This window comes from Rhinolophus ferrumequinum, chromosome 11 (genome assembly GCF_004115265.2).
Source record: "Rhinolophus ferrumequinum isolate MPI-CBG mRhiFer1 chromosome 11, mRhiFer1_v1.p, whole genome shotgun sequence".
NCBI lineage: Eukaryota > Metazoa > Chordata > Mammalia > Chiroptera > Rhinolophidae > Rhinolophus > Rhinolophus ferrumequinum.
This window is the reverse complement of record NC_046294.1, coordinates 49,871,100-49,887,324: the sequence shown is the minus strand read 5'-3', so window position 1 is coordinate 49,887,324 and position 16,225 is coordinate 49,871,100. Positions and strand designations below refer to the sequence as shown.

At 46.2% G+C, this 16,225-nt stretch overlaps 2 protein-coding genes across 2 annotated transcripts; both read left to right on the top strand.

Moving 5' to 3' along the window:
• Positions 1 to 233: 233 nt before the first annotated feature.
• Positions 234 to 2,011, top strand: LOC117029744 (olfactory receptor 2AT4-like). Its single transcript, XM_033118935.1, has 2 exons — positions 234 to 265; positions 1,048 to 2,011. Exons 1-2 carry the CDS (start codon positions 234 to 236, stop codon positions 2,009 to 2,011), a joined length of 996 nt encoding a protein of 331 aa, XP_032974826.1.
• A 3,876-nt stretch (positions 2,012 to 5,887) lies between these two features.
• On the top strand, positions 5,888 to 7,609 carry LOC117029743 (olfactory receptor 2AT4-like). The gene is made up of 2 exons (XM_033118934.1): positions 5,888 to 5,915; positions 6,651 to 7,609. The coding sequence occupies exons 1-2, from the start codon at positions 5,888 to 5,890 to the stop codon at positions 7,607 to 7,609; spliced, it is 987 nt and encodes a 328-aa protein (XP_032974825.1).
• Positions 7,610 to 16,225: the final 8,616 nt, after the last annotated feature.

The following is a 16,225-nucleotide window of genomic DNA, read 5'->3' as shown; positions in this document are numbered from 1 at the left end:
GCAAAACTATAGTGGTATTACTCCGCTATCTATGGCTCCGTGGGTGGTCCTTTTTGGCCTCACCATGTCCTGCGTTCTTATGTGGGGAGCTGGAGCTGAGACCCTGCATGACACCCTGCATGACAGCCAGTCATCCTGTTGTCTTCACAAGATCTCAGGTTAAAGAGCTCCGTGTAGGAACTGCTGTGTGCAGAGAGCTGGACTGGATGGGCTTGTGCCAAATGACTGCAGTCATGATTCTGGTGCTGACAGTGGGCAAAATCTGGTAAGTGTCTCATCAACATTACCATCCACGGAGTGTTCCTCCACCTGTGGTAGAGGGAACGAGGCTACCACATCAGATATCCTTAAAGGAGCTACTTGAATTAATAAACTACTTGATTTTTAAATTGATTTTTAATTGAACATAAATGGATGCTTCTCGACTTTTTCTCTCAAATAGAAGAAATTTGCCCCTCAAACTCTGAATCCGATTGATGTGGTTCACTTATGTTATTCTTTTTTTTTTTTTTTTTCAAGGATCCAGGGGTAGAAGCTTGCTTAAAGGTCTTTAATCTAACTCCTATCCAAATAGTAAACCTCCTCTGTAGCATTTCAGCCAAAAAGACCTCAGCCTTGCATACCTCTAGTTATATGGAATTCACTCATTCTCAAGCCACTTTTTTGCCTTATGGGATAGTTGTAAATGTAAGAAACATGTTCCATATGTGGGGATGAACTCTGGCCCCCTGGCATTGCTAACACTGGCTCTATCTCTCTGTAAGTGTTGTTCCTGCCCTTGGACAGCCCTTCACATATTTGTGTTCACCTCACTCCCCCACCAGACAGGACCAGCTCTTTCAACCATTGTTCATTAGACACCTCACCATACTAGGCATCTTAGTTGTGCAATGAAATTCCAGACACAAAGAAACTGTCGAGATTGAGATTCCTGGTTGGAAAGAAAAAGATGCATATTCTAGTTAATGTTTTCCTGATTGTTCTGATTTCCAGGTATGGGCTGATGTCCCCAGTGTCTGTCTGTGACATCCAGCCCTGACCCACCAGGAAAGCCACCTGTTATGCACCAGAGGACTCCTCACCAGTCTTCTACTTTATGGGCGTCCCCTCTCTGCCTGAAGCCCTCTTCCTCTTTGTCTTAATTTTTCTCTTCATCTACCTGCTCATGCTGGTGGGAAACACCATGATCCTAGCAGCTGTGGTGGCAGAGCCCAGCCTCCACAAGCCCATGTACTTTTTTCTGATCAATCTCTCAGCCCGGGACATCCACTCCACTACAAGCACGGTCCCCAAGATGCTGTCCTTATTCCTGCTTGGGGACCACACTCTCACCTTCCCTGCCTGCTTCCTGCAGATGTATCTCTTCCACAGCTTCTCCTGCTCTGAAGCCTTCATCCTGGTGGTCATGGCCTATGACCGCTATGTGGCTATCTGCCGCCCCCTGCACTACCCTGTCCTCATGACCCCACAGACCAACGCTGCACTGGCAGCCAGTGCCTGGCTCACCGCCCTCCTCCTGCCCATCCCAGCGGTGGTGCAGACCTCCCACATGGCTTTTGATAGCACTGCTCACATCTACAACTGCTTCTGTGACCACTTGGCCGTGGTCCAGGCCTCCTGCTCTGACCCCACGCCCCAGACCCTCATGGGCTTCTGCATCGCCATGGTGGTGTCCTTCCTGCCCCTTCTCCTGGTGCTTCTCTCCTATGCCCGCATCCTGGCCTCGGTGCTTCGCATCAGCTCCCGAGAAGGCCGCTCAAAAGCCTTCTCCACCTGCAGCTCCCACCTCCTGGTGGTTGGCACCTACTACTCATCCATTGCCATAGCCTACGTGGCCTATAGAGCTGACCTGTCCCCTGACTTCCACATCATGGGCAACGTGGTGTTCTCCATTCTCACACCTGTCCTCAACCCTCTGATCTACACGCTGAGGAACAAGGATGTCAAAGCAGCCATCACCAAAATGGCATGTCCCCAGAGCCCAGGGCATTCTGGGTCCCTTGATCCTTAAATGCAACCAGTTCAGTTCCCTGGACACCAATGACCGTGCCTAGCACCAAATAGAAGCACAGTAAATATTTGTAAATAAATTACAGTAGCCTAAATTGGCTACATTCAGTTCAGCGGACAACTAAAACCTGGTCCTCAAATACCGGATCAAGAAGGCTTCCCACTGATGCTATAGAATAATTGTGGCTTTCACCATTTTTATCAATCATTAATGTGATTAATAAAAGTTGATCATGCAAAAAAAATTCATAAAAATCTTTACGAGGCGCTGGAGACAGAAACAAACCAGACACAGTTGCTGCCCTCAAGGTGTTCATAGTCTAGTGAGGGACTCAGACCCAGAGAAATAATATAAGGTGATAAGACAGAGAGGACCAGGTTGCGGGAGCCAAGAAGTTAGCGTTTAATTCAGTGTCAAATTTTCCCCCTATAAGTTATTATAATTTTGGCATTGGCACCCCTTGTTTGTTAGTGAGTACTCATGTATCAGCAATATAGTTGGGGGGTGGGGTGGGAGGCTTGAAATGGTTGCATAAGAAAACTACCAGCTGCTCCAATAAGGGAGTGGTAACAGGGTCCATATTTCCGTCCAATGGGAAGGATCCATTTTCAGCTTGATTGCCCATTAAAAAGGCAGGCTTCCTGCCAAGAACCAGTGGGTAGAGGTTAGAGTGGCTCCACTTACCATTATCCACAGTGACCCATTTGAGAGAATCTGTGCTTCCGTCCTAATGACTTTAGCCTTTATGCGTTAAGCAGTCCTGATTCCATAGGAGACACAGTAAGTTTCACTGCATTTAAAGCTACAATGGCTACCTGGTCGTTTTAAGCCCACTGCACAAGTAGACAAAGGTCAAAAAAAAAAAAAGAAAGGAGTTACATATTTGTAAGGATATTTGGCCCTGATCTTCAAGAGAAAGTAAGACCACTCTTCCATAACGGGAGCTGGGATGTTGGCCCTCAGGCACAGGAGCATTTGGTGTTTCTTTCATGACCAAGTTTAACTGTAAATAGGCAATTAAAGCATCATGGTCTGATGAGGCATAATAACCAGTCTCAGAACTACCAGGGATGAGGGTCTAAGTCACGCTAGAAGGGACTCCATCTAGACTAACTGAAGTGACTGAATGTGAAGGGAAAGAGAGAGAAATCTAGAATGGGTGGTAGAGGACATAAAAAGTATCACTTGCAGCCTTGGGACTGATTACAGTAGCAGGGACTGTAGTTAACGCCACTAATCGTTCTCCTAGGGATTTCCCCCCAAATTGTGACTAATCAGAATCCTGGAAACCCTATGTCCAAACAGTGAACTTCTGGTGATAGGATTGAGATCTGAAGAAGGGTTAAGTGATAAGTGAATGAATCTGAAAGGTTCAAGGGCTAGACTGTAGTAGACACAATTGGTGGCTTGCCCTCTACGTTAGCAGCTGCGTTGGCTGCTAAGAGCTCACACACATACACACTAAGATATAGGTATAAGGCCCTGATCCTGTTGCTTCCCTTTTTGGGGGAAGGGAGTGAGAGAGTAGCTCCATAAGCAGAACAAACTGACTACTGGGTACTGAGCAGTCTAAGCTTAGATGCCAGCTGTTGACTGTTGTTCAGCATCTAGAGACCCTGCGAAACCATCAAAGATGCATCTTTTCTTGCGGGAGATGGACACCTACAGTCTCATGGGAAATTGAATCTATGCGTGCAGACTTGCCTCTGGCAACTGCCAGGTAATACAAACAACACTCCTGGAGTAATGTTCAAATAATCATGTTTCACTTCACGTACCCTATGTCCCTCATCTCATTAAATCCTCTCAAACACTCTGTGAGACAGGTCATATTATTATGTTCCTTCTTACAGATGGAGAAACTCAGACTCAGAGAAGTTAAGTAAATTTCCTAAAGGGACACAGCTAAAATATATTAGAACTGGCTTTCAAATCTAAGGCTTTCTCACTTTAGACCCCAGGCCCTTACTCACGATGGAATCCTGAAGAACGCAGGCCTGGGAATGAAGCCCTGGGTCTGACTTGTAGCTCTGATACGAAACACCAGCACGAGCATTAGTAAGTCATTTCACTTCTTTAGACCTTCCTTTCCTCCCCTTGGGCTGCCGGGCTCCCCTGGCTGTTCTAGGGTCCAGATGGAATAACGTCAGTGAAAGCTGTCCTGTTGGTTGTAAAGTTCTGGACCCCATGAGGATGGTTAACAATGCTGTTCTCATCATCAGCAAATCCCAGAGGCAACCCCCTTGCACCACAGGCTCTAGAAGGGGCCAAGAAGTTGATCCTGGGTGACACAGGGGTGGGGTAGGGGGAAGGGTGGGCGGGGACAGTGCCCCAAGGAACCCCGTACTGAGGGAGAGGGCCCCAGCAGACCTGGGTGAAAGGAGAAGTTAAAAGGTTTAACGGGCTCAGCACCTGCCTGGCTCTTCCCTGCCAGGCCGTGTTGGAAGACACAAAGGGACGTCACAGAAGACACCAAGGTGCACAGGCCTTGGCAGGTGAGTGGACTGGAGGCAAAGTGCCAAATCTCAGGAAAGACCAGAGTGGAGAGATGGGGGCAAGGATGTGGGGAGGGGGATGGAGAACTGGGGGGCAGGGGCCCTGATTGAATCCTTTAGGCCAGACGCACAGGGCTATATCGCTCAGATGTAGTATGTTGTTCAAAGTATAACAAGAACCCTAACCTGTAAAACAAGTGTAAGACAGTCCAGCCAAATTCAGATATTTTCTATAATGATGTAGTGAAATGGTGCTTTGAAATATCAAATGTGAAATTCTTTCAGGAAATATTTTTGATGCCCTGACTTGCGGAGACCCAGTACGTGCCTGGTCTGCCTGTTGGATAGTCCAGCACCGCCTGGCAGTGAAAAGCCATGTACCACCTCTCCACCGGGGTCTCAGCATCCCTACCTCCATCCGCAAAGCCGAGGGCCAGAGGACGCAGGAGAGGGGCCCCTGGACTTGACGGACCCCTCTGGCTTTGGCCCTCTGCATTTCTGCCCCTCAAACCCCCTACTGTGCCTCACCTGGAACCATTAGCCATGACTGTCTCTCCGAGAGCAGAAATGTCCAGGGTAGCGCCGTTTGCGTCCCTTCGAGTGTGAAGAAAAATCCATTAACTGAACTTGTTGGAATGGGGTTCTGTTTAACTGAGCATTAACTGTTTAAAATGGAGACAATCAGGTTCACATCTGAGGTTCTCTTTCAAGGAAGACACACAGGAAGGTTGTCTCTCCATGCTCATTTTAGACAAAGCATTTGCCAGTCACCACTTCCAAATCTAGAAGCCAGGCTGCACAATCCAAATCAATCACAGAGCAAACCAGGAACAATTTTAATGGTGGTGGGGAAGCAGGGTGGGGGGAAGAATCGGGTTGGAATTGAAGACTTAAAGAAACCTTTTTTCTGGTTCTGACATTCTACAATTCTAGGGCACGAGAGGTGTTTTTTGTTAGTTTGTTTTGCATTTGCTTTAGACAAAAAAAGAAGGTAGGTGTAGTTCCAAGGAATTCAACAAGAAACTGCTTGTGGAAATCCTTGGGGTTCAAACAGCAGTGATGCAGATGTAAACACGAAGCTATCTGGACCACTCATCAGAAGCTCATCCCGCAGTGGGAACTCGCCAGTGTTGCCTCGGCTCAAGTCCAGCAGTCCCGGAGTTGACCCAGCACACAGTTAGTGAACAACTGCTGATATGGGGTTCTTTTGTCTCTGGGAAGCTATAGCTTTCAGGTCTCTGGGTCCTTTCTTGGTACAATGGAGCTCACGACAGCTCCCTGGGGCTTCTTCAGAGTTGGCATTAGAAAAGCCAAGGGCAGAGTGAGCATAAAAGAACTAAACAGAACACCCATTGAGCTGTAGCAGCCAGGAGGAAGGAAGATGATAGACCCAGGACTCAATCTGAAAGGTGGGAAGATCCACCCTCCGTTTGGACTCCATCAGGAAGAGAGATGTCCCACAGGAGGCATTTTTCCCTCCCATCACTGAAACCTGAGTGGGAGGGCACCCAGAGAACTCAGTAGAGAGAGAGCCAAGCAGAGCTGCTGCACCGGAAAATGAGAGAGAAGCCACTCTCTGGGTGATGAGTAGACTGAATAGGCAGTGTGTTGCAGGAAACCTTAGAAAAATCAGGCCTCCCTAGTGATGCCACTTAGCAGAAGTTTAAGCAAAAGCAAAAGAAAATACAGTAACATAGCGATCTACCAGTTCATCTAAAATCTGGTGTCCAAAACATAGTCTGACATGGAGTAGACAATGAGCAGAAGCTCTTTCAATGCATTTATCACAGTTGTAACTAGATAATTTACTGTGTGATTGGCTTTTAAACATACCACTCGTTTACGAGAATTTAAGCCCTGTGAAGGTGAGGGCGTTGAGTGCCTTGTTTACCGTCTCACAGCCTTATGCATTGTAGGTACTTACTAAATAGTTGATGGAAGAAAGAAGGAGTGAACTGCGGGTTAAGATGGAAGAATCAATATTGGATGGCACCACCAGTCTGCAAGACTTGGTCATAAATGATTTGGATTGCAATAAATGTACAGTGAGCTATACAGAATTCTCATTCCAAATTCCTGGTTTTTCTGATTTCCAGATGCCCTGGTTGCCTGACACCCAGGCACACAACTATGTCCCACCATAGACGCCACAGCCTGTAATGGATCAAAAGACTCTTCACCAATCTTCTACCTGGTGGGTATCCCTTCTCTACAGGAATTCCTCTTCTTCCCTGTCTTCTTCATCTTCCTGTTCTTCTACCTGCTCATCCTGGTGGGCAACACCCTCATCCTGGCGGCTGTGGTGGCAGAGCCCAGCCTCCACAAGCCCATGTACTTCTTCCTGATCAATCTCTCCGCCTTGGACATCCTTTTCACCACGTCCACTGTACCCAAGATGCTGTCCCTACTCTTACTTGGGGACCACACTCTCAGCTTCCCTGCCTGCTTCCTGCAGATGTACGTCTTCCACAGCTTCTCCTGCTCTGAAGCCTTCATCCTGGTGGTCATGGCCTATGACCACTATGTGGCTATCTGCCGCCCCCTGCACTACCCCGTCCTCATGACCCCACATACCAACGCTGCACTGGCAGCCAGTGCCTGCCTCACCGCCCTCCTCCTGCCCATCCCAGCGGTGGTGCAGACCTCCCACATGGCTTTTGATAGCACTGCTCACATCTACAACTGCTTCTGTGACCACTTGGCCATGGTCCAGGCCTCCTGCTCTGACCCCGCGCCCCAGACCCTCATGGGCTTCTGCATCGCCATGGTGGTGTCCTTCCTGCCCCTTCTCCTGGTGCTTCTCTCCTATGCCCGCATCCTGGCCTCGGTGCTTCGCATCAGCTCCCGAGAAGGCCGCTCAAAAGCCTTCTCCACCTGCAGCTCCCACCTCCTGGTGGTTGGCACCTACTACTCATCCATTGCCATAGCCTACGTGGCCTATAGAGCTGACCTGCCCCCTGACTTCCACATCATGGGCAACGTGGTGTTCTCCATTCTCACACCTGTCCTCAACCCTCTGATCTACACGCTGAGGAACAAGGATGTCAAAGCAGCCATCACCAAAATGGCATGTCCCCAGAGCCCAGGGCATTCTGGTCCTTAGATGTATTTAATTCTGCTCCCAGAATACCAGTGTGCAGAGAATGACATCAGCAAGTTTTCTGAGGGAAAGAATGACTTATAGCTGGGCCAAAAATATACCATTGGGACTTCCATTTCCATTAATAATAGGCTAGGTTATTAAATCAACCCTTCTATGGAAAGAAATACAAATGTCCAATAAGTACTGGAAAAACTGCTCAACCTCTTTAGTAATAGGAGAAGTGCAAATGGCAACAAACAGATACCACTAGAAACCAATTAGACTGACTAAAATGTCAGATAAAATAGAAAAAGTATCTTTAAAAAGTGGCAAATAGGTTTTTCAATATTAATAAGGGTAAATGGTAACAAAGATGAGAGCACAGAGAGGTTAGTTACTAAGACACAGATAGATATAGAGATCAATGAAACAGAACAGAGAGTCCAGAAAAAGACCCTTCAATATATGGACAATTGATATATGTGGGCAATGACACTGCAGATCAGTGTGGAAGACGGACATATAATAAGTGGTATTGATGCTATCAGGTATCTATATATCAAGAAATAAAATTTGCCTCTTACCTCAAGAAAACAAAAATCAATCTCATTAAAGGCCTAAATATGAAAGGCATAATTATAAACTATATATGAAACTATAGTCCTGATCCTGAGATGAGGAAAAATTTCTTAAAGTAGATTTTTTTAAAAACTCTAAACCTAGAGAAAGAAAGCATACATTTGCCTGTTTTAGAGTAAAAGGGATCAAATATGTGGGGATGGAAGGAGCACTGACTCTGGGTGGTGAACACACAATGTGATATGTACATGATGTATTACAGAATTGTACATCTGAACCTATGTAACTTTACTAACCATTGTCACCCCAATAAAATTTAATTTTAAAAAAAGTTTGCCTGCTTTAAAATGTAGAATCTCCATTCATCAAAAAACACTAGTAAAAAGAGTGGAAAACCAAGCTACAGAACAAAAGAAGTAATATTTCAATGCATATAACCAATTAAAGGACTTGGGATTCATAGCCAGACTACATAAAAAAATCAGTTGAAATAAATAAGAAAAGAGAGTCAAGCCATTAGAAAAATGAGGAAAATAGTTCACAAAAGAGAATAAATGAATGTCTAATAAATAGAGGAAAAAGTGCTCAACCTCTTTACTAAAAGAGGCACAACTTACAAGAACAATAGATACCACTAGAAGCCAATCCCACCGGCTAGAATGTCAAATTCTGACATTCTAATCTGGGGTTGGCAAGGATGTGGGTCGTCAGAACTCTTATACATTGACGGGGGATGTTCACTGGGGCAAATATTTTGGAAAACACTTATCACTATTTTATACTGTTGAAGATACACATACTCTACCATCTAGAACCGCAGCGTTCCTCAAATTTGTGACATGTTTGTAAAAGGTTAACAGTACGCGCCCATGAAATATGAAGGAATTACAAGTACACGCCACAACATGGAGAAATCTCACATCGTGCTGAGCACAAAACCAAGACTTAAATGAATATATACAGCATGATTCAAGCGATAGAAAGGTTCAAGACAGGCAACGCTAAACTATATTTTTTATCAACGCACACAGCTGTCATAAACTATGAAGAAAACAGAAGGCATATGTCGTATAAAAGCCAGAATCATGGTGATTTCTGTAGGAGAGGGAGAGGGTTGTAATCAGGGAGGGCCACGGAAGGCTTTACGAAGTGTTGTCATGTTTCGTTCTCCCCTGAATGATGTGACATGGGGTTTCCTTTACGATTAAACTGTGTATCTAGGCTTTATACGGTTTCGCTTCATGTGAATGTAATATTCCCTAATAAACTCTTACAAGGCATCGTTCCATTGGGCACAGTCGGCAACAGCAGTTCTCAGTGCTCAGTCCAGGTCTTCCCACGGGTACAGTGGATTGCGGTGGTTTTCACCGCAGTAAGCATCAAGCTGCCAAAATGAATTTTCCCCATTTGGTCATTCATTTGAGAAGGCTTTACTGAGTGTTTGGGAGGGGCTAGACCATGCAGTAGAAGCTAGAGACACGGAGATAAATCGGGGTAGTCGCTGCCTTCAATTTGTTCACAGTCTTGTGAGGGAGACAGACCTGGGCAGAAATAGACAGTGTTTCGAGTGCTGTTTCTGAGAGAAGCACAGGGCCAGGTGGGAGCACAGAGGGTGATATTTAATTCAAGGTAAACATGGCTGCCATAAATATTTTGACCTATGGCTCCTGGTACTGTTTGTTTGGATCTGGACTCATTGAACAGAAACCCTGAGCGGCTTCCATGGGAGGAGAGATTTCATTCTAGTGCTGACAGGATGTGGTGTGGCATCCTATTGCTACCTGTCAGGAGAGACTGCTTTTTAGCATCCAAAAATGGAGTTTACACTCAATGAAACCAAAGGACTTTAACACTCAGTCCCCTTCAAGTTTCACGTGGGTCAAAAAGGGGTCAGGGATAGCCGCTCCCACCACCACCACCACAGCCGAAAACAGGCAGACAGGAAAACCATGCTCAGAAAAGTGAATGGAGCAGGCAGTGACCTTCTTGTGGCACATATTGAAGGGAAGAAAATCTTCCTTAGAAAATTGTGATAAAGATGTAGAGCTTAAATGGAACTTTAAGCAAAGGAGTTAGCAGACAGTGAATATTTCAGCAAATAGAAATTAGAATCTTCATAAAGTCACAATTATGATCATTTTAAGTCAAAATTATGAAACAAGGCATTTTTAGTGAATTTTAGCCTCTATTCCTGTTGCCTCCACCTGTTGTAGCTCCTTGAAAGAAACCTTCAAAACCGTCCTCGACTCCATCATGTTTATTAGATTAGGAGGGGGTACCATTTTTTAGTTTCCATGAAGTTTTGTCCTGTGTCACCAACGGCCTAGTCATCTTGCATCCTGCCGTTTGTAAGTCCACAGTCAGTAGAGATCTATGATGGAAGTCTTCTCTGCGGGCTGGACCGAATCGCGCACAAACGGTTTTCCTCTGGTCCTGGGCGCAGCAGTGGGCACTCGTGTAGCACAGTCAGCTCAGCCATTGCCGTGGGTCCGTGTTCTCAAAGCCTCGAGGCCCGAAGCTGCGTCGCTCCCTGCACGTGCACACCCTATTCCAGTCAAAAATGTGCTTACTGCTGGGCCCACAACTTCTGCTTCTAAGGATCTGTCTATCTCAGAGAAATATCTGAGCACATGTACCCTAAAAAGCATGTTTAAAAGTGTTAGTTATAATATTATTCATAATAGCAATAATAGGATACAACTTAAACGTCCATCAGCAGGGAAATTATAGACAATCTCTGTCATATCCATACGATGAAATACCAGATACCAGATTAAAAGAATGAAGTGGATCAGACATAGAAAGAGTCCAAGACTTATTAAGTTAGAATACAAGTGGTGCAATGAGTACAGAATGATTCAATTTATGTTAAAAGAACACACACACACACACACACACAGTCACGCGCCCGTGCACACGCGCACGTTTAGCAAAGGTCTGGAAAGAACACGCCAAATCGGTGACAGTGATTACCTCTGGGGAGGGAAAGTGAAATATGGGAAAAGGCTGGGGTACAGAAAACTTTTACCCTTTACTCACTAAAGCTCTGTATTGATTTAAGTATTTTATAATAAGATCTATTCATTACTTGTGAAATGTTTTAAATTGTTTAAAATCTTACACAAAGTCAGAAATAGAGAGCTCTGGAGCTGAAGGAGAGCATCGGAGTGGGGCAGGGATGGTCTCTGATGCGGCTTTGGCCCTGCCTGGGGTTGGGGCACAGACCTCCAGCTCACAATCGTTCCACGGAACCTTCGCAAGTTCCTCATTGCATAAGAGCAGTAGCATATCCCAATCATGTCGAGGGTATTACCATCTGGGTTTATTAAAATAATAGCTGTCACTCATTGAATGTTTACTCTGTGGCCTGGCCCGAGCCAGGCACTGGGCCGAGCACCTAACCTTCCAGTAGCCCATGAGCTAAGGAGTATTGGTGTCCCGTTTTTACAGAGAAGAAAAGGAGACTCCATGAGGTCCTGGGATTTGTCCAGGTCACGTAACTGAAAGAACTCAGGTCTCAGCCATTAGACAATGTGCTGCGGAACCGCTGAACTGGGATTGGAGCGTTGGGTCTAAATCCCAGCTCTGCCACCCCAACTCATGTGACCTTGGAAAAGTCACTTCACTTCATTAAAGCTTGGTTTCCTCAAATGTCAAATACAACCATCCTGACTGCTTGTCTTCCCTGGTTGTCGTGAGACCAGATGGGAAAGCAGGAATCCAAATGCCCCATTGGTGATAAAGTTCTGGGACCTGTGAGGGTTGTTAATGATGCTGCTTTCATTATCTGCAAAGCCCAGGGCCAAATCCCCAGCTCCACCCCAGGGAGCTGCTCCCAGCTGGTGGGCGTGAGGCCCCGTGGGGGCACCAACTGGAGGGAGAGGCCCTCGCAGGCCCAGGCTCCAGGGTTTAATGGGCCGTCTCAGTCCCTACCTGGCTCTTCCCCCAGAGCCAACCAAGTGTGTTGACTCCAGAGACGACACTAAGGTGGATGGGCTCGGCAGGTGAGCTGGGCAGGGAGGGCGTGCCTAGAAGTAGGCAAAGGCTGGGGTGGGCAGGCAGCTCAGGGAGGCCAGGGGCATGGAGAGTCGCGGTGAGGAGCCTGGGATCACACACCGGATGTGTGAGTGTCAGGGTCCCAGTGTGCACACACAGTCTGCATGACCCCCGGGTCAGACACCCTTGCAGGACAGGAAGGGATGTGCAGTCACAAGCAGGAGGCTGATGATCTGATGAGAGACTTTCTCACCAGGAGGCGAGGCCTACACCAGGACAGAAAAGGGGAACATTGAATGAGATCTCTGTCAATGTTATGAGTCACAGATGAGGGAATTGCAGTCCAGAAAGGGAAAGTGGAGCGTGATAGATGGAACCAGAATGGAAACCCAGGTCTTTCTAACTCCAAAGCTAATGAACCCAAAGTCTGTAATTCACATATGTCTTGCTCCTTTTCTATGCAAACAAACAGCATAGTGGAAATATCGTGAGAGAATGGCATGGATATGGGAGTTGTAGTGAAGTGTAATGACACGATGACTGTAAGAAATCAAGCATGTAATAGGGGCTTGATAAATGGGAGAGCCCTCGCTCTCTCTCCTAAAAGGGTTGGGCCATATGACATCCATCTCTGACCCCTCACTGGGCCAGACACAGAGGGGACACTCAAAAATGTTCATTGTTCATTGAGCTGATGGAGATCATGTCTTTCAAAGCCCTCAGTTTACAGATGGGAAAACTGAGGTTCAGGGGCCCAAAGCCACAGTAAGTGAGTGGCAGAGCTGGTCCAGGAGCTAGGACAGTTGGTTGCCAGGTGGGGCTCAGTCCTTTGCAGCCAGCTGAATCCAAAACAACCTCTGCTCTCATCCCTCACCAGCCATGGGCTTGAACACGGGCTTGTCCTTCTCTGACCTTCATTTTCTGATTTGTCGAAGGGGCATAACCACTCCCTGGTAGGTTGGATGACAAGAGGAGATGATAACGTGACGTGTGGCCTCAGGTTGGACATTCAGGTACTTGTTCTTTCTGTCCTTCTCTGTCCCCCACCAGCACTGTAACTGGCTGGTAGGTAATCCTGACCAAGGAAACTGTCTCCTAACAATACCGGTAGTATCCTTAAGCATTACACACATCCCTGTAATATGTATTCAAAATAAAGTCAGTTAATCTAAACCAGGAAATCAACGTAAAGAAGTCCAGAGAATTTCTGATTTTTACTAGAATGCTACATCGATGCTTTTTAAAAGTGTCAAACACTAAATTCTTTCAGAAGCATGTTTCAGCGCTCCTATCTGGATGGCACCCGAAGCACATGCTTTGTCGGGTGCCTCGGCTACTCTGCCAAAATAAAAGTTAAGGGAAGGGAAGTGCTTTGGTGCTTTGGGGATGAGACATCAACCTCAGCTGATTGGTCTGTCCCGAGGCTCCAAGTAGGTGGGGCAGCCTGGGCTCATTGCTGAGTTATCCTGGGCTCTACATGATGCTCCAGGCCTGCTGATAGTGTAGATCTGGTTCTGTGGCCCACGTACTGTGTGACCTTGGGCAAATCACAGCCCATTTCTGAGCCCCCATTTGTGTCCCCCACCTGTATAAGAGAGGGGTTAGGCTAAAACTAATTAATTGCTATGGGGTGAGGGGGGTTGACACAGTGTGGGGGATACAAATGATAAATGCCTATTACATTGATTTGTGCACCTGAAACTAATAAAAAAAGAGCATATATATTTTTAATATTGTTAACAAAAATAATAGATGACCTATTGATCAAAATGAACTATAACAGTTCTATTACAATTGTGCCCAATACTCAACTTGTCAATAACAAGTTGTGGTTACATTTCTAAGTCCTTAGACCTGTTCAAGTGTTGAATAAAGTTTATTTAAAAAAACAAAAACTAACTAACTAACTAACTAAATAAATAAATAAATAAAACTAGTTAATTGACAATGACCCTCTCCTTCCAGTTTTATAATTCAGCAGCAAAACAAGGCCAGTGGGGAAAGCTGCATTCTGGCTCCTGTCTTTGGAGCACTGAGCCCCTGGGAAGAGTGGGGGTGCCTGGTTAAATAGCAACGATCAGGCCCCAGGACAGGCCTGCAAGTGCTCTCAGTCTGGTGGAGCCCTAGACGCATAAATAGACAGGGGCAACCCAGTGTGATCATAGTGATGACAGAGGAAAGCGCAGGAACTGGGAGAGCCCACAAAAGAGGCCCCTGGGCCAGCCAAGTGCAATGAAGGCCCCTTGGAGGCTAGAACATTTGGGCGGACTTTGGCCGAAGAATAAGGCAACAGCATGGAGTTGCCCTTTGACTACAGAGAAATAAGGCTGCAAGAAGGTGGGCTTTGAATGGCAGGCCACGGAATCATCTTCACTCATAAGAATTCTTCTGAGCACTGGGTTGGAGCCAGGACACTGGATTCAAGACCCACCTCTGCCGTGAACTTGTTGTTTGACCTTGAGAAGGCACTTTATTTCTGGCCTTCTGACTTAGCATCTGTCTCCTCAGATGTTGAATGGAAGTGGGGCAGAGGAGGGAGGAGGCAGGTACACTTGATGTTCTGTCAAGGCAGACTTGATGTTCTGAATTTCTGCCTCTCAAACCCCAACTCAGCTTAACTCAGTGGCATTTAATCTAAAATTGGCTTCTCTGAGCTCTAACAACATGCAGGAAACTGTAGTTTTCATCAATTTGAGTATGAGCAAAACCTGGTGATTGGCCTAGGTAGGTTGAATCTGGTCAGCTGAGGGTTAACTCCTTTCAGTTGAGGTGCAACAGTTTTGCTTTCCTGCCTGGGTAATGGGGGCTGTCCTCTAGAACACTTTTCTTTTCTTTCAGTGAAGTGGTCTGTTCCATGTGGCGTTTAGAAAGAAATTTTACTAGTCTCCACTCCCTAACAGGAACGAGTCACCCACCACACTTAAGAAACTAAAGAACAAATAGAAAGTTATGGTGGGTTCTGACAATGTCAACTTAGAAATAGAGAAAAAGGAAGAGAAAATCTTTACCCCAATGTCTCCCCACATGAAAATTGACGCTTCCAGATTCTCCAGGGACCATGATTTAGAGAAAGAGCCCCAGTCTGGGAGTCAGAGGCCTGGGCTCGGGCAGGGCCCTGTGACTGACAGGTCGTGTGATCTCGGGCAAGCCTTTGCCCTTTCTGTCTGTAAAGATACAGGCTGGCTGGGAAGGTCCAGGTTGGGTATTTTTATGCTTAATGGCGTGAGAGATGTTTTATCCTGAGAGAAACAGGACATTTCTGGAAAAACCAGGGAGGGAGTACACTTACAGTCATGAGGGTTGAAGAGGTGATGATGGACTTGCTCCTGAATTGCTTCCTCAGAGGCACAGCCCCAACATATTAGACAGGTCATGGCTCTCCCTCCCTTGAAGACTTCCGGTTCTGAGAACAGAAGCACACGTCTCCCCTTCCTTACCAAAGGGAGAACAACCTCTGGGACAGGGGCTTTTGCCTTGGGCACTTGTCACAGGAAAACTGTTCCTCTGTGGCAACAACGACTCACAAGACTCCTAAGGTTCCAGATGACTGTAGAACCTTCTTAGCTGGGACTAGGGAGGTCCACAGGCTAGTGGTTATCAGGAACATCTACTGAGCAGGAATAGCAGCTAGGGTGAAGATCGGCGGAAACCTTCCCAAAGCACTTGTCACCATCGTAATTCAATAATCACCTGTTTAGATCTGATTCGTGCCAGTAAAATGCAAACTCTAAGAAGACAGGAACTTTGCCCGCCTTCTTCACTTTCATCACTGCATCACCTGAGTGCATCATAATGACTTCCATTTGGTAGATTATTAGTTAATGACTAACTAATAATTGACCAAAGAAGAAAGGTAGGAATTTGGGGTTCACATGATGAAAGTGAATGCCACAGCCCACCTTCAGTCCTCTACAGTTGGTTTTAAGTCATTACGCTTATATGAACTATAGAGTAAACATCATAGAATCTCATTCCAAAATCCTTTGTTTCTATGGTTTCCAGATATTCCCAGTGTCCAGATGTTCCAGCTGCTATCTCCCAGGAATCCAGCTCTGTCTCACT